At 51.9% G+C, this 21,339-nt stretch overlaps 1 protein-coding gene across 13 annotated transcripts in view; it reads left to right on the top strand.

Moving 5' to 3' along the window:
• PAX7 (paired box 7) overlaps window positions 1–21,339 on the top strand; it is a 128,176-nt gene that overhangs the window by 74,705 nt on the left and 32,132 nt on the right. For all 13 annotated transcript variants that reach the window (XM_053281485.1, XM_053281489.1, XM_053281480.1 and 10 more), the window contains 2 exons: window positions 8,233–8,398; window positions 9,431–9,627. In XM_053281485.1, coding sequence (XP_053137460.1) covers window positions 8,233–8,398; window positions 9,431–9,627 — 363 coding nt within the window. The remainder of the gene's footprint in view (window positions 1–8,232; window positions 8,399–9,430; window positions 9,628–21,339) is intronic.

Here is a 21,339-nt window from a genome sequence, read left to right as displayed (position 1 = left end):
ATCCTAGCGTGCGTACAGAAATATGGCAGTGGCTGATGGACAAAAGATCAGCCGGTGTGGCCTTAAGCACACGCTCCAATGAGCTGTCTTGCTTGGACGCGGCGAAAGGAGTCATGCCTGGACCCTGGAGGGGCTCCTACCCCAATCCATTTCTTATTTTTTTTTAAAGGAAGAAAGAAAAGCAGTTCTCAGGAGAGGGAAGCCTCAAATGGAGGAGGGCCAGGGCGCCCCAAACCCTCCCCACCCAAAAAACTTTGTGCCAGGCGGTGAAACATCTCAGACCACCCGTGAAGGCGAGCTGGAGGCTCGTGGGCGTGAAGCTGCACTCCGGCCACTTTGGGTGCCGGGAAGCTGCCTAACCAGCTGGGTCCGAGGCGCTTTAACTTGGGTCATGGGAAGTGGCTTCGGATCGGACGGGCTTGGTGCCCCCTTGCTTTGATCTTCCCGGTCCCTCTTGGTGTGTGTTCTTCCCCGGGAGCTTGTCGCAGGCAGCCTCTGTCTCCATAGATGAAGCAGAATCCTCCTCCTTCCTCCTGGGTTTGCTGTGTGGCGGGGGTGGAGTTGGCCCGAGGCTTTGGGTGGACAGCTGCCGGGAGAAGATGCTACCGAATCGGCGGGGGTTCGGAAGTCAAAGGGTGGAGGCCGGCCTTTGGAGCCGCAGGCACCCGCTCCGGCGTCTCTCCTCCAAGGGAAGCCTCGCAGGAAGATGAGTCTCCTGGCCCTGTTTCCACTTAAGCAACTCCCTCGCCCTGCCATCCATCTTCCTCCCAACATCAAGTCTGTATTAAGCCACGGGGGTTCCCGGAGGACTGTTCCTTCCCGCAAAAATCTCTCCACCTGACCTTCCTTATTTCCCCTTGTCTGACAAATTGTGGGAGCTGACCCAGAGTTGTTCTCATTTACTCCACGCCCGTCCCAGCAGGGAGAAGGCCCTGCAGCTGCTGAGCTGGGAGGCGGGTACTGGCAGCCTCTCCTCCGGCAGCTCCTCTCTTGCCTCACTGCGTCGGGCCGTGCATGTTCCTCCTCAGACGGCAGCTTAGAGTGCTGAGCATTCCTCTGTTCAAGGAAAACATGTTGCTAAACTGGTAGAGAGGGGATAGGTGCACCCCAGTTAAGTTCCAGGCTGGTTGGGGCATTTTAACAATAGCCATGATTTGCAGTATATAGGCCGGGTGGGACCATCCAGTTATCCGGCGCTTATTTCTGTCCTTGTTTCGAGAGAACAGGGGAAACGGAGTGACTTTGATCTCAGAAGCCCGTTGGAACCCCCTGCCACTTTTTCCTTGAAGGACTCCCATGCAGTAGGATGAACAAATTCAACGGGTTACGCTTTTTTTTTTGGCTTGGGGGTGTCGTGATGAGGAAAAGCTTCACCTGTTGGATTTCCTGCTGCATGATAACCCTCCTCCCTGCCCTGTTCTAGGTTCTGTCTCCTCTCATTGGAGAGGGGGGACAGATCTGTTCCTAAGCCAGGAAATCCAAGGGGGTAAAGCTTTCTTCCAGCTTCTTCTTGTTCTCCCTAATGCTGCCTTTTACTCAAGCTGTAGCTAGAGTGTTCATTGCCAGAAGCTTTGGTGATTCAGGCATTAGCTTAGATGACTGTAAGAAAGGACTGGCATATTCACAAAAACATAGGCAGCTGCCGTATACTGAGTCAGACCCTTGGTCTATCTAGCTCAGTATTGTCTTCCCAGACTGGCAGCAGCTTCTCCAAGGCTGCAGGCAAGAATCTCCCTCAGCCCTACCTGAAGATGCTGCCAGGGAGGGAACCTGGGACCTTCTGCATGCCAAGCAGATGCTCCTCCACTGAGTAAGGGCCCCATCCCTAGCGCCGTCAACAGTTGTGATTGCTAAATGCAGCTTCCTTTTTACAGGGGAAGTATACCTCTGAGTGTCAGATGCTGGGGGCAAACCGTGGGGGATTCTCACCCCCTATGGAGCCTCCAGCCGGGTACTTGGGGTCACCTCTGTTGGGAACTCCACCCTGGACCAGGCACACTTTGATCCAGTGGCACAGGGTCATTCTTTCGTTCGTCAAACCCATCTCGAATGCTCCCGGATTACGCTTTGGGGCATGCATTTTGCAAAAGGACTGGTTTTGCAGAGGAGCAACGGCACCCGTCCTCCGGCGAGTGTTTGATCTGGCCCTTGGAGGATGTTTTCCTAAGAGAGCGGCTTCGCCTTGTGATTTATGCCTGGTCACTCAGGGAAGAGTTTTCCATCTGCCCTGACAGATGGCAGAAACAGAAGTGAGGGCAACGGAGGAGAGGCTGAGGCCGAGGCCGAGAATGTACTTAAAAAACCGAGGAGGTTTGTCCTACACAGTCAGGAAAGGCGGTGTTTCATTCCATTGCTGTGTGCGAAACGCTGCCCGTGTTGAGGACACGGCTGCCCTGTTGTCAAATGAGCCAGGAGCTCTTTTTGGCGGTCTCTGGCTTCTCCGGCAAGGATTTCTCCTCCCAGGTCATGCTAGTGATCCTAATCTGTGGACCCTCTAGGATTAACATGCAGCTTGACTCACTCGCTTGAACCCTGTCGGTGTGTTCCATAGAGTCATCCGTGAGGCCTCTCTTAAGTCCTGTTCACACATTATGCCCAATGCATGTGCAATCAGTATGCAGTTGGATATGTTCGATATGAATATCGGAAGGCTCTAAGGGGATCCGATTGGAAATCCATACCGTATCTGATATTTGCAAGGTTCTCACAATCCAGTTCCGATACTTATTATATTGGATCGTGTCAGATCCAATTGTGTCGTATCGGATCCGATCCAACGTTTTCCATTGTGCACAGGCCTATCAATTGCTGTAGAGGGAGATGGAGATGTTGAGTTTTCAGACCCCAGGACTCTGGCTGTGGCATTAGCAGTCTGAAGATGGAAGTGCTGCCGGTCAGTGTAGACAGGTCTGAGCTAGATAGACCAAGGGTCTGACTCAGTAGATGGCAGCTTCCTCTGTTCCAGATGTGCTACCTAAACAGAACACAACTTTGTATAGTTCGACTGGTATCTTTACCAGTAAAATACAGGTTTGATTGGCAACTCCAGGAACAATAAGTGAAGGATTTAACTGTGAGGTGTGCGGACTGGACGTTCCTAGTTTGAAGTGTGGTCCCCGCCTTTGCAAAAGAATTGAGTAGACTCTGATGGACAGAGAATGAGGCCATCGCTCAGTGAAAGAAGGTCCCAGGTTCCATTCCTGGCAGCAGCATCTCCAGGAAGGGCTGGGAGAGACTCCTGCCCAGCCCTGGAGAGCTTCTGCCAGTCAGTGCAGACAGAACTGAGTGAGCCGGACCAAGGGTCTGACTCAGTATATGGCAGCTACCTACCTATGTTCCTAACCTGGGTCAGGAACCATGCCACAGAGATAGCTAAATTTTTATATGATACAGATGCTTAAATAATAAAAATGTCAAAAAAAACAACAACTAGGAGGTCACTAATGAATAAAGCAACCAATAAATAAAAATTCTGATGGGGGAAAATAACCAGTAGAAGGCATTATTCTAAGGCTGGGGTTGTCTTGTAGGAGAAAGATAACAGGGAAGTTGCCGTATGATCCCATCTAGGGCAGGAGTGTCACAATTTGGGGAATGGTGAGACTCGAAAAACGTTCTCTCCTCCTTGGTCCCCTCTTGCCACTCCAGTTTAATGAGGACTCTAGAACAAAAGCAGATTTTCAAAGTGCGGGGTCTCCAAGGGAACTTCTGAATGGCCACCGTTTTGCCCACTGGCTGAAAAGATGGCAACCTAGCTGGCTGGGAAATGAGGCCAAACTGTCTATAGGTTGCCTCCTCCTCCTTTCTCTTTCTCTTTCTCTTTCTCTTTCTCTTTCTCTTTCTCCTCCTCTCCTCCTCCTCTCTCCTTCTCCTCCTCCTCCTCTTCCTCCTCTTCTTCCTCCTCTCCCCGATCTCCTCCTCCTCTTCCTTCTCTTCTCCTTCTCTTTCTCCTCCTCTTCCTCATCTTCTTCATCTTCCTACTCCTCCTCTTTCTCTTCTTCCTCCTCCTTTTCTTCCTTTTCCTCTTCCTCCTCTTCTTCCTCCTCATTTTCCTCCTCTCCTCCTCCTCTCCTCCTCCTCTTCCTCTCTTCCTCTTCTTCCTCTTTCTCTTAATCTCCTCCTCCTCTTCTCCTCTTCCTCTCCTCCTCTTCTTCCTCTTTCTCTTAATCTCCTCCTCCTCTTCTCCTCTTCCTCTCCTCCTCTTCCTCCTCTTCTTCCTCCTCATTTTCCTCCTCTCCTCCTCCTCTCCTCCTCCTCTTCCTCTCTTCCTCTTCTTCCTCTTTCTCTTAATCTCCTCCTCCTCTTCTCCTCTTCCTCTCCTCCTCTCCCTCTCCTCCTCCTCCTTCCTCCTCCTTCTCTCCTCCTTCCCCTCCTCTTCTCCTCTTCCTCCTCCTCCTCCTCTTCCTCCTCTTCTCCTCCTCCTCTCCTCTCCTCCTCTCTCCTCCTCTTCCTCTTCCTCCTCCTTTCTTCCTCCCCCTCCTCTTCTCCACACAGCAGGCTTGGCAGCTGAAGCAATTGGCTGTCACTCTGGGATTAATATATATTTTTATTATTTTGTCTGTAACCGGATCCCCCTGGCAGGAGAACCTTTTAGTGGCTGATAAAACCTTAACTGTGGTGGAGAGAAAACAGGTTCCCTTTGAAGTGGGTCTTGCATTACCCCGCCAATGCACAATCCAGTATATTTTCACCGCCAATAAAATGATTTATAAGCATTAGGAGGGAATGCCTTCCGCCACCTTTCAAAGGATGAGTGAGAGGGAAGTGTTACTCGGGTGAATCGCCAGGATGGACTTTGAATCTTCGTTTGTGTCTCTCGGCCCACCCCACCCGGCACCGGGTGGGCTGCAAATACGAAGTGAAATCCATCCGTCTGCGTCTTAACACCTTTTGTGTGGAAGTGGGGAGTGAAAGGGTTGCAGGTTTGTGATCATCATTAAAAAAAAAAAAAAGATTAGATACATTTATGGAAGGCGGTGCTCTCTGATGGATATGAGACTTGATGAGCCAAATAGAACTTCCCTGATCAGAGGCAACATATCTGGAGCTGCTGGCTATGGGTTGGTCTTGCAGTAAAAGGTCAAGTTGTGCCCTTGAGTCAGTGTCGACTCCTGGCGCCCACAGAGCCCTGTAGTTTTCTTTTGGTAGAATACAGGAAGGGTTGACCATTGCCATCTCCCGCGCAGTATGAGATGATGCCTTTCAGCATCTTCCTGTATTGCTGCTGCCCAATATCGGTGTTTCCCATAGTCTGGGAAACATACCAGCGGGGATTGGAACCAGCAACCTCTTGCTCGCTAGGCAAGTCATTTCCCCGCTGTGCCATTAGGTGGCTGGTCTTGCAGTAACAGACATGCATTGTCCCCTTTGCTAAGCAGGGTCTGCCCTGATTTGTATTTGGATGGGTGACTGCCTGTGAGCGCTGTCAGATATTCCCTTTCCAGGATGGGGCCATAGCTCAGTAGGAGATCATCTCCTTTGTATGCAGAAGGTCCCAGGTTCAACCCCTGGCAGCATCTCCAGGTAGGCCTGGGAAAGACTCTTGCCTGGATCCTTGGAGAGCCGCTGCCAGTCAGTGTAGACAGTCTTGAGCCAGATGAACCAGTGGCCGGACTCAATATTCGGCAGCTTCCTCTGTTCCATGTGTGAGTGGGTAGCAGAATATTCCCACAGGGTGGAACCTGATATGGCAGCCATCTCTCCAGCAATGCATTTTGAATTAATGTGGTCATCTGTTCATCCGGCAATCGAAGCCAGTGCAGATGTGGTCAGATTCCTCGCCGAGAAACCTGACTTTTCCAAGGCAGATTGCTCTTCCTAATCCAAACTGGATTTTCCATCACCTGGTGCCCATGCATTTTTATTTTTTTAAGGAACATCTTGATGTCAGGAAACATTTATGAGATTCACTGCAACTGATTTCTGCCTCTCTGGAGCCTGAGAGTTCATTCTCTCCCCTCCACCCACCCGCACAAACCCCTTTCTTGCCATCCCAGCCAAATTTATTTATCTTACATTAAACTAGCTGTTCTCTGGGATTTTTCCCACCAGCAGCAGGCTCACCAGCCTTTCGGTTGGCATATCAAAAAACCAAACCTATTCGCTGGAGTTCACTGAAAAAAGAGGGTGCTGTTGACCCACGGGCTGCTCAGTGCATACAGAAGGTTCCGAGTCCAGTTCTGGGAATACTGTGTGGAAGCAGGACACAGACCTCTCTCCTTGAACTGCTTGAATGCCCCAGTGAGAGGTGTTCGTAACATTGCATGCTGCCTGCCAGAGTTGGCAGTGCGAAGCTGATTGACCCACGGCCAGACTCAGACGACAGCTGTGCATGCTCTGCCCTTTTTCTTTCCAGTCCGAAAATGTCTTTGACATGTTTGGATTTACTGCCTTGACCTAGCCTTTCCCCCATCCAGATTCCCCAACTCAACGGCTTATTCCTACCCACCCCCTGCCCGATTCCCTCCCTTCCGTTCTCTCTCTCCCCCACCCCCAATCCCGTTGCTGTGAAATTCAATCATGTCTCTTAGCCCTTCAGGCCCTGGAGAACTCAGCAGCTGCATTCTCAACCATCTCGAAAGCTTAGCCATGTATTTCTCAGCAAACCCGCCTTCACCACCATCACCTGCCCCACCCCTTCTCAATCTGGGGTTGACCCTGGGTGCTTTCGGGTTTTTAAAAAAATACGGGCTGAATCTTAGATCTCAGCTGGATAATGGCCTGCAAAGGATTGGCTTGAATTTTAAAAAATGTCAGGACTTATGCCGGCGGGAGGTGGGCAGGGGAGATAGTCACTTGTGCACAGATGGGTTGAATTTTAATGCATCTTTGTATGTATACATGCATGGTGTTGCAAAGAAGGCTGAGACATTCCCAATTGGCCAGCGTCAGTTCTGTGGTCCACCCAATGGAGTTGTCAAAAAGTCAGTAGTCGGCAGCTGGCAGCTTGCGGGCCAAATCTGGCCCACAAATTGAAGCGGGCCAACTGCTGGGCGGCAAAAGAAATCGGTACTTGGCCACTGCCATCTAGAGGTCGCTTTTGGCACTGCATGGGATGCAACAGGGGGGTAATATGGCCACCACAGTTGGAAGGTTGAAGGCTGCTGATGCCCAGACACTGCCTCCAGCCAAAGGTTTATAAGGAGAGGCCATAACTTAGTGGAAGAGGCTCTGCTGTGCATGCAGAAGGTCCCAGGTTCAATTCCAGGCATTTCTAGCTAGAGAAGGACCCATGTCTAGAGTGCTAAAGAGCTGCTGCTGCCAGACCGAGCAGGCAGCACTGGGCTGGATGAACCAGCGACTTGACTCGGGCAGCTTCACAGTACTATTTATAGGTGGGTGTAAGACCGGAAAGGGCCCATCCCTGAGTCCCCGGAGAGCTGCATTGGGCAAGTTTATCGGACCCACTTGAAAGGCAGCTCTGAGTAAGCGCGATAGAAATCTACAAGCCGAGCTGACTGACAGTGCTGAGGACCAGTAGGGTTGCCTTTATTTCACCATGGCATCTGTGCTTCTCGCCTGGAGGGTACTCAAAGACAGGTGCCCCTTTGGGGAGGTCAACTGCCCACTCCCTTTAGTGGGGACCCCCCCCAAGTTGGTAAAGATGTCATTGGGACAGGGTGCAGTGAAATGGAAGGAGGGACCGTCAGAGTCTTGGAAAGGGCCTGGGAGGAACATGGACGCTCTTGGCATCTCTGCTTACAAGCTCTCCTCTAGCAGCCTGGTGGAGAATCTCTCTTTGGAGAGCCGTTGCCAGGCAGAAATGCCTGAGCAAAGAGGTGATTCTCAAAGTGGTGATTCTGTGATATTTAGCAGGAGGAGAGCAACTGGCCCTTTCCGTCCCCAGCACAGCATCCCTCCAGTGGCTGTTGCTGGTGTCTCTCTTGTGTTTTGTTTTGTAGTGTTTTAAGATTGTGAGCCCTTTGGGGACAAGGATCCATCTTTATTTTTATTTCTCTATATCAACCGCTTTGGGAACTTTTGTTGGACAGCAGTATAAAAATATTCACTGTCGTCGTCATTGTGGTTGCAAGAGGAAAGCATCCCAGACAAGCGGGACCTGAAGTTCTCCCTTGGGTCTCGCTGGTCCAGTAGCTCCTCTATGCCTCTTGGAACAAGGGATGCAATTCTGTTCCAGAACATTCTCAGCACAGCCGAAGGGGCCGTCAAAAGTGGGGCAGAGGGGTCTTTGCCGTGACTCACCCAAGCTTTCCTTCCTCTCCCTGCTCCTAGGTATGGTTTAGTAACCGGAGAGCACGGTGGCGCAAGCAGGCAGGAGCCAATCAGCTGGCTGCTTTTAACCACCTCCTCCCAGGGGGATTCCCGCCGACCGGGATGCCAACTTTGCCCCCCTACCAGCTGCCGGATTCGACCTACCCAACCACCGCTATTTCCCAAGGTAAGTGAAAGCGGGATCAAACGAGGTGGGAGGAACGTCTAACGTTGCATGCACCCTGTTTTTCGTTTCATCACCTCTTCTTGTTTTATCCTCGTTCGTTGTGCCCTCGTCCAACCCTGTGGAGCTGCTGCCAGTCAGAGCAGACACTGCTGAGCGAAATGGGTCAGTTTTCTGACTCAGGAGGAGGCTGCTTCATATGTAGGTTCTGGGGATGGGGCCATAGCTCAGACACAGCTCCTGCTTTACGCAGGTTCGATCCCCAACATCTCCTGGAGTACTTCCAGACAGCAAGCTTTACCACAGGTTTATGGTGAGGCTTTACTCCGAGTTCGAATTCCCCCCCCCACCCACAAAAGGCACAAAAAGTGGATTTTTTTTACCCCGCACATAAATTGGGATAGGCTCTAATGCACAATTAAAAACCCAAATCGTGTCTGGAGTGTTCTCCGATAGCTCGCAGGGACTTTTGGGTACATCTGACTGATATGTGGACGTACACCCTTCATTCTGGAGGAGATGCAAGCTAAAAGCCCCATCTGGAAATGCTCCTGGTAGCGCCGGGAAATATTCTGCCTTGAACCCTGGACAGCTGCTGCCAATCAGAGTAGACAGTACTAGACCGAGGGTCTGACTCAGCATAAGGCAGCTTCCGAAATGTCCGTGAACATATGAGAATCATTTGCAACTCAAGATTGAAGGCCTAAGACCATCTGTCCACAGCCCTTCCAACATCCGTTCAATTCCCCCTTCGTTCAGGCAACATAACTGAAGGCGTGAGGGATTTCCCCCAGACCAATGGACCCTCCATCTCCCTCACAGCAAGATGGTGTGCAAGCCCCTCCTTTCTCCAGTCTGCGGTGTGCAGATTTCCCCTTGGCCAAACGGACCCCTTCGTCTTTATTCCAGTGACCCAAACCCCACACCCTGGTCCAGCTCCCACGTGCGGAAGGGAATGTTCCATGTCGGCCCACTTTAGCTCTTCTCCAGCAAGCCACAGGACCACCACTCCTGACTCTGCTTCTCTCCCCGCAGACGGAGGAAGCACCGTGCACAGACCCCAGCCTCTCCCGCCGTCCACCATGCACCAGGGGGGTCTGGCAGCCGCTGCCGCCGACTCCAGCTCAGCCTACGGGGCCCGGCACACTTTCTCCAGCTACTCCGACAGTTTCATGAACCCCGCGGCTCCGGCGAACCACATGAATCCTGTCAGCAATGGCCTCTCTCCACAGGTAGGTTGCTCCTGGCATTTCCACCTTTCCTGGCCTTTGAATTCATACCCTACCCTCCAAAGTTAACCCCGTTTCAAATCAGTCCACTTACCATGGCACCCAACCAAGGGTCCCTGGGAAATGCAGTTCTTCGGGAGGGGTGGGCAAGGATCTCTAAGAAAGCTCTGCCCATTGACTGAGAACAGGCTAGTTCGCACCCTTGAAATCCAAGCAGGAGAAGCTCCCAGCCAGGACAGGAGATCCAAGTGTGCTCGCAATCGGAGGTGGTCCGGAGCTCCCAAATTACCTAGGTGCATCACTGCTGGGCTGTCAATATCCGGGTTGTTGTTTTGTCTAATCTGATCATGTGGAGCTTTTGCGAGCTGCTGGGAATTGCTTTCAAATATTAATCTTTCCAATAAGAGAATCAATGGATTCCAGTTTGTTGGCCTTCTCGGCACGGCTTGAACGTCCGTGCAGTCTCTGCCACGCTCAAGAGAGGCAACCCGGCCCCTGCTGTGAGTCCCCCATGTTCCCTGCGCTCTCTGTCTCCAGGAAACAATCCTTATCTATGTGTGTATCTACCTGCTTCCTTTTGAGGATGGGTGGGGGAAGCGCGAATCTTGTGCTGTTTCTCAAAGGTTGACTGTGCTGGTGGGACTCCTCACGCGGAACTTTTCAGACTTTGCATGCAGCGCTCTGTAAATCCAAAGATCTCAAGGATCCGTATATTCCATAGGAGATAGTTGCATTTTGTTTTCTGGTTGACTGTCTGCTTTGGGAAATAGCCACATGGTGTTTGCAGGGCTGCATTTTGATAGCAGTCGTGCAGTCAATTGCAGTAGCTACTCTCATCCTTGGTTTTTGCCATTTTCGGCACAGCAGCTCCACGTCTGTCTTGGGGTAGTAATGCTCTGCAAAAGTTGGCATTTGGGAAGGACCCAAATGTGGCGGTGATGGTAACAGCTTGAGCTGATCCTTTGGTATTTTTCTTTTTTTTTTAATGATGAAAGAAGACCTTAAAGGCACTATAAACATAAAAATGTTATTTACTACTACTATTACTACTACTACAAAGAATATTTATATACCGCTCTGCAACCAAAGCTCTCAAAGCGGTTTGCATAGAAAAATAAATACATGAATAAGATGGTCCCCGAAAGGCTCACAATCTAAAAAGAGACATACAGTAGACACCAGCAACCGCCACTGGACGGATGCTGTGCTGGGGTTGGATAGGACCAGTTGCTCTCCCCCTGCTAAATGTAAGAGAACCACCATATATATTAAAGTGCCGTCCAATTGGTGTCGACTCTTAGTGACCACCTAGATAGATTCTTTCCAGGATGGATGATCTGTCTTCAACTTGGCCTTGAAGGTCTCTCCGTGGTGCATTCATTGCTGTCGTAGTTGAGTCCATCCAACTTGCTGCTGGTTGTCCTCTTATTCTCTTTCCTTCAGCTTTTCCCAGCATTATGGACTTCTCAAGGGAGCTGGGTCTTCGCTTAATGTGTCCAAAGTATGATAGTTTGAGCCTGGTCATTGGTGCCTCGGGTGAGAATTCTGTATTGAGTCTCTCCCTCCCTCCCTCCCTCCCTCCCTCCCTCCCTCTCTCTCTCTATATATATATATGAATGAGAGAGAGAGAATGTATATATGTATGTATGTATGTGTATGTGTGTATTCACACACACTTATATATACATACACATGTATATATGTGTGTGTGTGTTTATAGAAATAGATACAGATATAGATTTGCATCTCCCCTGCTCATTAAAGATCCCCACGTGACCAATCACATTCAAGTCTCTTAAGAAGATCATGTTTTAAACTCTAGCCCAGTATGATCTTCTCTGGCTGGCAGCTTCTCTTCAGGGACTCGGGCAAAGGTCTTTCGCAGGCCTCTTCCCCAAGATCTCCGAGAAAAGGTGCTCAGTTTGTGCCCGATGAGAATGAAGGCTGTAGTTCAAGCGGTAGAGCCTCTGCTTGGCCTGCAGAAGGTCCCAGGTTCAGTCCCTGGCAGCAGCATCTCCAGGTAAGCCTGGGAAAGATCCCCTGTTTTACATCCTACTGCTGCCAGTCGGTGCAGACAATGCCAGGCCAGATCTGACTTGGTATAAGGCAGCTCCTTCTGTGCAGTTCCCTTGGCATCCAGACAAGGGTCCCTGGGAAAATGCAGTTCCCAGTGACTTTAGTTAACGAATTCCCCGCAGCAGGGTTGAGGAGAGAAACCCTCTCTGCCAAAGACCCCGCAGAGCTGCTATCCGGTCCGAGAAGTCTGCACTCGGCTAGGTGGACCAGTGGGCCGCTCCGCAGGGCCTATAGCGTGAGGGCCCCTGAGGCGGTCACCTTGCGGAAGGTAGGCAGGTCTATGACCGGTCAATGCCTCGATGGGAAACTGCTTGGAAACCCCACAGAAGGACATCAGAACAGCCCTGCTGGGTCAGGCCCAAGGAGGCCCATCTAGTCCAGCATCCTGTTTCACACAGTGGCCCACCAGATGCCCCTGAGAAGCCCACAGGCAAGAGGTCTGTGCACGCCCTCCCTCCTGCTGTGACTCCCCTGCAACTGGTACTCAGAGACATCCTGCCTCTGAGGCTGGAGGTGGCCTGTAGCCCTCTGAGTAGTCGCCGTTGACAGACCTCTCCTCCATGAAGTGATCCAAACCCCTCTTCAAGCCCTCCAGGTTCTTGGCTGTCACCACATCTTGTGGCAGAGAATTCCACAAGTGGATTATGCGTTGTGTGAAAAAGTACCTCCGCTTGTTGGTCCTAGATTTCCCGGCAATCAATTTCATGGGATGACCCCTGGTTCTAGTGTAATGCGAGAGGGAGAAGAATTCCTCTCTCTCCACTTTCTCCACAGTACCATGCATGATTTTGTAGACCTCTCTCATGTCTCCCCGCAGCTATCTTTTTTCTAAACTGCATGGCCCCAGGTGTTGTAGCCTTGCCTCCTAAGGAAGGTGCTCCAGGCCCCTGATCATCTGGGTTGCCCTCTTCTGCACCTTTTCTAGTTCTACAATATCCTCTTTTAGATGTGGTGACCAGAATTGTACACAGTACTCCAGGTGTGGCCGCACCATAGTTTTGTATAAGGGCATTATAGTATTAGCCGTTTTATTTTCAGTCCCCTTCCTAATGATCCCCACCATGGAACTGGCCTTTTTCACAGCTGCCGCACATTGAGTGGACACTTTCAACAATGCCGCTTTGAGTTTCCCCATGGGAGAAAAGTGGGTATAAATGCAACGAATGAGGAGAAAGCCCTGTTGGATCAGGTCCTTCCAAAAGTGGCCACTCAGGTGACCTTTTGGCCTCATCGGGCAGGGCTTTTCTTACATTCTTGAAATAAGTGGGGAGGGCAGCAGCAGAAGGCAGCAGCAAGCAGGCCTAGCGAGCGGAGGCACCATGCCACGCCGATCGCCCGTGCTGCCCCCCGCCCACGAAGGCCCTGAACGTTTCAAAGTGCTTGTTCCGACACGACGCTAAGCCGCGGCAATGAATCCTGATCCTTGCCAGCCCAACCTCTGCAAATTTCCGAGCGGGCTGGGCTGCTCCCTTTCAGTGGGGGGAAATGGGAAATCCTTAATGCTGCTCCCTGTACAGCCGTAATGCCAGGATGTTCCCAGACTGCTTTGAGGGATGGAAAGATTAAGAATAATAAAAAAAAAAATTGCAATGAAATATGTGTGAACAAGGGGGTAATTGTGGACAAATGCGGCATTCAAATTCATTTTTTCAGCTCTTTTGCACACCATTTCAATCTTATTTTCTGCTTGTTAATGAGATCTTGTTGGCTGGGGTGGGCAGAGCTGCCCAGTTTTCTTGGGTAATTGCACATAATTTCCTACCACCAGCGATTCGCATCTGATCTCTCCCCCCCCCTAATTCTTTTGCTATTTAACCCCCTCCCCACTTTCCAAATCTCTCCTCCCTCCCCCCCCACACCCCTCCCTTCCCCTGGTCTGGCAAGACTCATTTTAAATGCTTATTATACGCAGAGACACTTGGACAAAGAGAGAGAGAAATGAGACGGAGACCGTCCGTGTCAAGAGACGAGCTAACGCGGTGGCGCTCTGAAGCCTGCGCTGTGTTTTTGCGTCTGCCGTTCTCGGAGATCTAATTTGCACTAGTTCTCTATGGCAAAAGTGAGGGGCTGTTGGGGTGTACCTTAAATTCAGGGCATACAGTATTTAATTGAGACGCTGAGGTTCAAGGCCGGAAAGATCCCCCTGAAATCCTGGGGAGCTGCTGCCAGTCCGAGCTCAAAGTACTAAGCAGGATGGACCAAGGGTCTGACTCAGTATATAGCAGCTTTGTCTGTTTAGAGGAGGAGACCCTAGCTCAATGGTAGTGCACCAGTGCTTAGGTCCCAGCTTCAATCTCCAGCACAGTGCCTTGAAATAAAAACTATTATTATCATCAACAGCATCGCCATTTCAAAGATCTCAGGTTGGGGGGCTGGTGAAAGACCCCTGTCCGAGATCGTGGAGAGATGCTGCCAGTCAGAGCAGGCGTCTCTGGGCGAGATGGGTCAAGGGCATGACTCAGTACAAAGTGGCTTTTTGTGTTCTGTACCACTCCCTTCATCATGTTAACACCCACCAGAGGCTACGCCCCTGGATTCAGGTGGTTCTGAAGAAGGATCAGAGTGGTTTCTGTGGGCAAGGACTATCCGCAGCAATAAGTCGCCACAGCTCAGTAGAACCTCAAGGCACAGGAGCAGTATGGCTCTCACACGCCCGAGACGAACGAGGCAGGGTGCCCGGCATTCCCAGGCTCTGCTTGCAGGGGGTCCAGAGGGACACGGACGGCCAGTGTTGGTAGGCAGAGCTGTCATCTAAATCAGGCCTGCTCAACTTAGGCCCCCCAGCTGTTTTTGGACTACAACTCCCATAATCCCCAGCCACAGCAGCCAATAGCCAGGAATTATGGGAATTGTAGGCCAACATCTGCAGGAGGGCTGAAGTTGAGCAGGCCTGATCTAAATGGTCCATCCCAGCCAGGCAATACATTTGGCATTTCAGTGGTCACTCCAGCACAGACATTCTCTTTCGCTACCCAACCTGCAGCCCTGGGACCATTGCTCTATCTGTCTATCTATCTATCTATCTATCTATCTATCTATCTATCTATCTATCTATCTTCCCTCCCTCCCTCCCTCCCTCCCTCTGGTCCTGGGGTAGGTTAAGGTATTCCTGCCTTGCCCCACAAGGAGGGGGTAGGTGGGAACAGCTGCCTTTCCCAACCAGCCCTTGCCCGCTTTAGAAAGTGGAGTGGGGTAGGGAGGTAGGGGGAAGGGGTGTGTGTGGGGAGGCGAGGGTGTAAAGGGGAGAGGGGAGGTCCCCAGCAGCCTCCTCTTCTCTCCTTGTGTTTCTGGCAACCTTTGGAAGGGATGTGTGGAGAGGTGCTTGCCAGGAGCAGTTTCCTGAGCAGCTGCTCCAGGACGCCCCAAGAACCTGCCACCGGAGGCAGCCGCCTTACCTGGCCTCATGAAAAGGCCGCCCCTGCTGTGTCTCCTTCCCCTCTTATTCTCTAAACACCCCCAGGGTGATGGCACCCTCCCTGCTGCCACCCCACCTTTGCTAATTGAGCAGAGAGGCCCCTTTTCAGAGTGGCGGTTCCCTTCTCTTGAGCAGGGGGAGAGCAGCTGGCCCTCTCCATCCCCAGCACAGCAACCCTCCGGTGGCTGTTGCTGGGGTCTATCTTATGTTTCTTTATTAAATTGTGAGCCCTTTGGGGACAGGGAGCCATTTTATTTATTTATATATTTATATCTGTGTAAACCACTTGGGTGGGGGGGGGCTTTTGTTGAAAAGCGGTATATAAATATTCAGCGTCATGGTCGTCTGTGGCCCACATGAGGCCCAGGGTGTGACTTCTTTGTGGGTCATTGAGATACACTAATCGTAGCCCCATGGCCCCATGTGTTCAACCCTCTCCTGCCAGCCCCTGACGCACAACAAAGTTGCATTTTGCTACGGGAGGGATGCTGAAACTGTCCAGGAGGGGAACGCCATGTCCTCTCCATGGACACCTCATGGCCTCTTTCAGAAAGCATGAAACCACACGTGTGATTTAAAAAAAAAACCCCGGATTCCCCACTTCTAAAGACTTTGGAAGAGGGCAGACGGCGAGTCTGACTCTTACCTCCCCCCGCCTTGCAGAAAAGGCGGGGGGAGAGGAAGCCTCACTGAGCTCCCTTTGGCATGCACAAAAGCCCAGTATCAAATACAGCTTTCGCTGAGTAAACTTTTAACCTACAGGATCCCACAAAGCTGGTATTTCTTTCCAGTAAACTTTCTCTCTCTCCCCACAACCCCTCCAGCCATCTGCTCTTGTCAGTTAGATGTCTCCACTACAGGCAGTGGGAAAAAGAGAGCAAAACATGGCCCTCTTTTTTTTTTCCCCTCATGTGAAAAGGGAGCCGTTTATTTTCCTGGTTTGTGCTCCCAGGATTTGAGAATGGAGGGAGGAGAGGGAGTCGGGTGGGTTTCTTCCGAACGTGGCGTCCAAAATGTCTCCTCTTCTTGTTTCAAATGTGGAGTATTCTGAAGTTTGTGAATTCAGTTCACAATGGAAAAAGCCATGTTTAGAGTCACCTTTTTTATTTAAAAAGAGAGAGAGAGAGTCTCAGCACAACTATTAAATTGGAAGGATTTTCTTGTTTGCAGGAGCAGACAGTGATTTAAAGGTTTACGTTGTCAGTTGTCAATTTTAATCGTGAACCATGGCGAAAGATCAAGAAATACCTAGTTGTCCTCCCTTATCGTTGTAGTTTTCATTCCTAACTGTCATGGCTAGTGAGAACTTAGGAAGGGTCCTGCTGGATTGGGCCAAAAGTCCCACTCGTTAAGTGGTCTTCAGCTTGCCAGGATCTGGGACCCATGCTGAACCCAGATGTACAATATGGAAGCCAAGAACCCATGCAACCATGGGTGGTGGCCAGCAGCAAAGGGGTGGAGCCATGCATGATGGCGCTGATGCAACCCACCTGGATTTGGTTGCAACCCACTGCTGGGTCATTGAACACCTCTGTTGCAGCTTAGCACCTTGTTTCCTAGATTGTTCCCTGCAAGGAACAGCAGCAAGAGAGGTGTGGGCGTCCTCTAGGAACCCGATACCAGTTTGTGCCAGATAATTGCCAGCTCCCAACAGGTGTGGCTGTTGCCTCACATGAATCTGAAGGCATTTGACCCCAAATCCTTTGCGCCATAGGCAACTCCCTTCTACAGAGTCCGAACCTCGGTCCATCTAGCTCAGTATTGTCTACACTGGTTGGCAGCAGCTCTCCAAGGTTTCAGGCAAGGGTCTTCCCCAGCCTTCCAAGGAGATGCTGCCAAGGACAGAACCTGAGACCTTCTGCCTATTAAGCAGATGCTCGACCACTGAGCTATGCACCATCCAACCACATCTGGGTCCCCAGATGTTGCTGGATTGGTGGGCATTGTAGTCCAACAGCAGGTAAGGACCGAAGTTTGAGCACTCCTGACTTAATGCAGGACCCCAAACATTTAACGCTCGGTGGGAATTGAGAGATCCCAGGAACGTTCTACCCTGTCTTGTAGGTCTTTGACTCCGTGTCGGTCTTGCAGACTCGAATTTTGGAGGGCGCCCTTGGTTTCTTGCTGCTGGGACCAGGCCGCCTCGCCTAAACCCTGTCTCCCAGCGGCCTTTTCTTTCTCTTTCTCTTTGTGCCAGAGTGCTTAAGTGACCGAGATGCCGCCTTGGCCGGGAGTCGCGGACTGTAGCGAATTGAAATGCAGAATTTTGGTCGTCTTTATGTGATTAATAAGGGAGCCCGAGAGACAAGTCAGGCAGGGCAGATAGAGAGGGAGAGAAAATGAGAGATTAGCAATTAATACCGAAGCGAAGACCACGGCAGGCAGCACTGGGCGACCTCTGGAATTCAGAGGCAGCCGCGCTTCTGATGGGCTGTGAGAATCCAGGGAGAGCTGGGAGACAGGAGGGGGATTGCAGCAGAGCTGGGGGCGGGGGACCACGTCTCTGGAACAAGCTGCCAAGAGTTGAGCAGGTGCAAATAGGACACGGAGAGGAGGACGTATCTGGAGCGCAGACACAGAGCCTCCTTGTTCAGAGATAGTATACCCTTGCATGCCAGATTCTGAGGAGGGCTGTTGTCTTGGTATCCTGCTGCTGAGCTTCCTGTCAGGTAGTCGGTATCTGGCTCACAGACGTTTGGAAACTGAGTTCTGGATGATATGGGCTTTCTCTCTCATCCAGCAGGGCCTTTCTTTTGACTTCAAGAGAGAGTTGGGTGGCTTTTAAAAAGAGATTAGACAAATTCAAAGGAAGGGGTAGCCTATCCACCTCTATGGGGGTGATGGCTGGATGGAACTCCCATGTTCAGGAGCAGTCTACCTCAGAGTATAAGTTGCCAGGCTGGCAAAGCTGCGTAGGAGCCTGCTTGAGGCCTCTACATTTCTAATCCCTCATTTTGTTGTTTCCCACCAGCTGCTTGCAAATTGGCAAATGCTGCAGATTTCCAGTGGCACACACCTTTTTGATGGCAGGGCCAAAGAAACCCTGGTTCAACCTGGGCCCAGGCTGTTGCCTGAAAATCCATCCTAGACTTAGGGGTGGTGGACTAGACTCCCAACCTTCTGCAGTCCTTATCTGGTACAGAATAAACCGGAGCAATTCCCTGGTGCTGCATTCGGGCACAGAGAAGAGGCCCCAGGCTGTCCCCTTCCAGACAACCTCTCCTCCATCCCTCCGCTGACCCACTCCCCACGCGAAACTCGGCAGCGAAACTTGCTACAGTCCTAAGGCAGCGATTCAGGTTTGGGGGCTAAAACTGACCCATGGTTCAGCAACGAAACTGCCGTTTTCTGCATTCGGACTTTGCCGTTATGTGCGTGGGTGGCCATATTCTGACAACAGCTGGAGGACTGGATTTGCCCAACCCTGAGATAGACCGAGGGTTTGGTGCACTGGGGTAGCTCCTAGAGGAGGAGGAGAGCTGGTCTTGTGGTTGTGAGCATGAATGGCCCCCCTTTGCTAAGCAGGGTCCACCCTAGTTTCCTTTTGAATGGGAGACGACATGTGTGAGCACTGTAAGAGATTCCCCTTAAAGGATGGAGCCGCTCTGGGAAGAGCATCTAGGCTCCAAGTTCCTTCCCTGGCAGCCTCTCCAAGAGAGGGCTGAGAGAGATTCCTGCCTGCAACCTTGGAGAAGCCGCTGCCAGTCTGGGAAGACAACATGGAGCTAGATAGACCAAGGGTGAGTCAACTTCCTATGCTCCTCTGTTTCTAGAGTGAGAGAGAGAATTCCTAGGAAATGGGGAATGAGAGATCCAGGCTGGCAGAACTGAGTACAAGAGAATGGGGATGCAATGAAGAACTGGCCGCCATGGGGGTGCTGAGAGAGCCCCCACACATTAGACAAGCATGCAAGAGAACAATCCTTTGGCACCCGAAGAAGATCAGCAGCCCTGCCGGGGTCTCCGGTCAGCAAATGAGTAAATTGATCAAAGGTGTGGATGGCCGGAGCTCTGCCGATAAGCTTGGCTCTCGGAGCTTATCTGGTTTGGGAAATGAGCGGGGGGGGGGTGTCTCATGGCAGTCAATAACGGGCCTGAAAGGGGATCATGAGCAGCTCGGAGAGGGGGGCGTGTGATCTAATCTCGGCTAAGCAGCCCAAGGAAAATCCACGGGGCTCTCCTGGGAGTTGCACAAAGGGAAGCGGAGGGGGTGGTTGCTCCGCTGCCCCACCCCACCCCTCCTGATTTCAAGGGAGCGGTTTCTGGCCTGAGCTCTCTGGAGACGCATTGGCAGCTGGTTCGGCTGTGGTGGGGGAAGCCCTAGGGCCCAGCCCTCCGGGACAAAGGCACAAGGGCCTAGCGGGAGAGGATGGGCAGATGTGGATGGGGCTCCACTTCCGGGACTCCCTTCCCAGTCAACGCTTTGGCGTTTGGGGGCTGAGTCCCAGGGAACAGGCCGGAGTTCCCTGGTGAAGCCCCGGCTTGCCATTCAGAAGGTCCCCGGTTCAGTCCCTGGCAGCACCTCCAGGTAGGGCCGGGGGAGACTCGGACCCGGAAGCCCTGGAGTAGTCGCTGCCAGTCTGGGAAGACCATATCGAGCTCAGTGGACCCAGAGCCTGGCTCGGGAGAAGGCCGCTGCCTATGTCCCTCAGCCCCGCTCCGTACTCTTTTGGGGTAGGGGGCCGTAACTCAGTGGCAGAGCTTCTCCAGGGACTGTGGGATCAATGATGTCGGGACGGACCCGCCCACTTTGTTTCTAAGCCCCTCCTTTCCTCATGTTCCTTGCCGAGCATACAGGCGGGTCTTAACCATCAGAGGGAGGCGGAACCTCCATGCTCAGAAGCAGGGAGCCAAGCCCTTATTCCATCTCCATCAGTGTTGCCTACTCTGACCGGCAGCAGCTCTCCAAGGCAGGAGTCTCAGTCAGGGGTCTCTCCCAGCCCTACCTGGAGATGCTGCCAGGGACTGAAACTGGGATCTTCTCCATGCCAAGCAGGGGCTCTGCCACGGAGATACGGCCCCATCCCCAAAGAGCAGGACTGGAGGCCCCTTTCCTCTGATCCTGCACAGGCGTCTGTATGTCTTGATCAACCACGATAGTTGGGAACAGTGTCCCCTCTAACAGGGATTCCCAGATGCTGTTGACTACAATGCCCAGCATCCCCAGCTGCAGTCGCCTTGGCTTGGGGATTATAGGCGTTGTAGTCAACAACTTCTGGGAATCCGTGTTAGAGGGGACACTGGTTGGGAACTGGACTTTAATACCTCTGAATACTGGGAAGCAACTTCTGGGGTGTGGTGAGGCTGGGGCCGTGGGCCTTCACGCCCTCCTTGTGGGCCTTCTGGGGGTCTCTGATTGGCCACTGGCAAGGAAGGCCCCAAATGGCAACCTCTTGGTGTTGGAAATAATTCTTAGGCCAGAACCCATCAACCCCCAATGGGGCCACCGAAATTTCTCCTTCTCCTGCCTCCGATGCAGCACCGAGGACCCTCACCGGCTGATCTTTCCTCTTCTTCTTCTTCTCCTCCTTCTCCTCCTTCTTGCTCTCTTCCTTTCCCTCCTCTCCTCGCTGGAGTTGCCTCTCTCTCTCTTCCTCCCTCTCTCCTCTCCATTTGATGTCGAGCAGAGCTGTCTGCCACTCGGGCGCGTCTCTACCGAGAAGGGATCAGAAGTTTCAGCGAGCGTTCGGCGCCTGTGCTTTGATCCATGTCCTGAGGCCTGCTTGACGGCAGAGGGAAAAAACCGCGGAGACAAAACGAGTCACTCAAAGTGATTCCTGACAACTGTCTCCTTGCGATAAGGGAAGCGCTGTGTGTCTTGGGTTTTTTCCCCCCTTTCTCCCTTTTTAATACCTCTCCTCCGCTTCCATAAGAAGCCGAGTCGCTTTAAACCGAGGCGAGCCAGGAAGGAACGGCGCTTCGCAAAGAAGAGCAGCAGGCCTGCCTGGAGTCTCACGGCCCACCTGTCTTCCATTTTCCTTCCGCTAATGTCCCCCCACTCCATTCTCTTTCTCCTGCCTAATGCGTTGAGTCGGATGCTGCCGGTTCACCCAGCGCCAGTTTAATTATGCTCTATAAAGAAAAGGCCGACTGGATTTGCAGCTGGACAGGATCACTGTGGGGTTATTATCATCAGCACTCTCCACAGGGGAACACCTGCACTCACAAGGAGGGTTCCGTAATGCGGGGAAGAAGAAAGAGGGGGAAATACAGGATTGCATGAG

Source organism: Hemicordylus capensis, chromosome 16, assembly GCF_027244095.1.
Source record: "Hemicordylus capensis ecotype Gifberg chromosome 16, rHemCap1.1.pri, whole genome shotgun sequence".
NCBI lineage: Eukaryota > Metazoa > Chordata > Lepidosauria > Squamata > Cordylidae > Hemicordylus > Hemicordylus capensis.
Note: the sequence above shows the minus strand (reverse complement) of the source record. Positions and strands in the feature narration are given on the sequence as shown.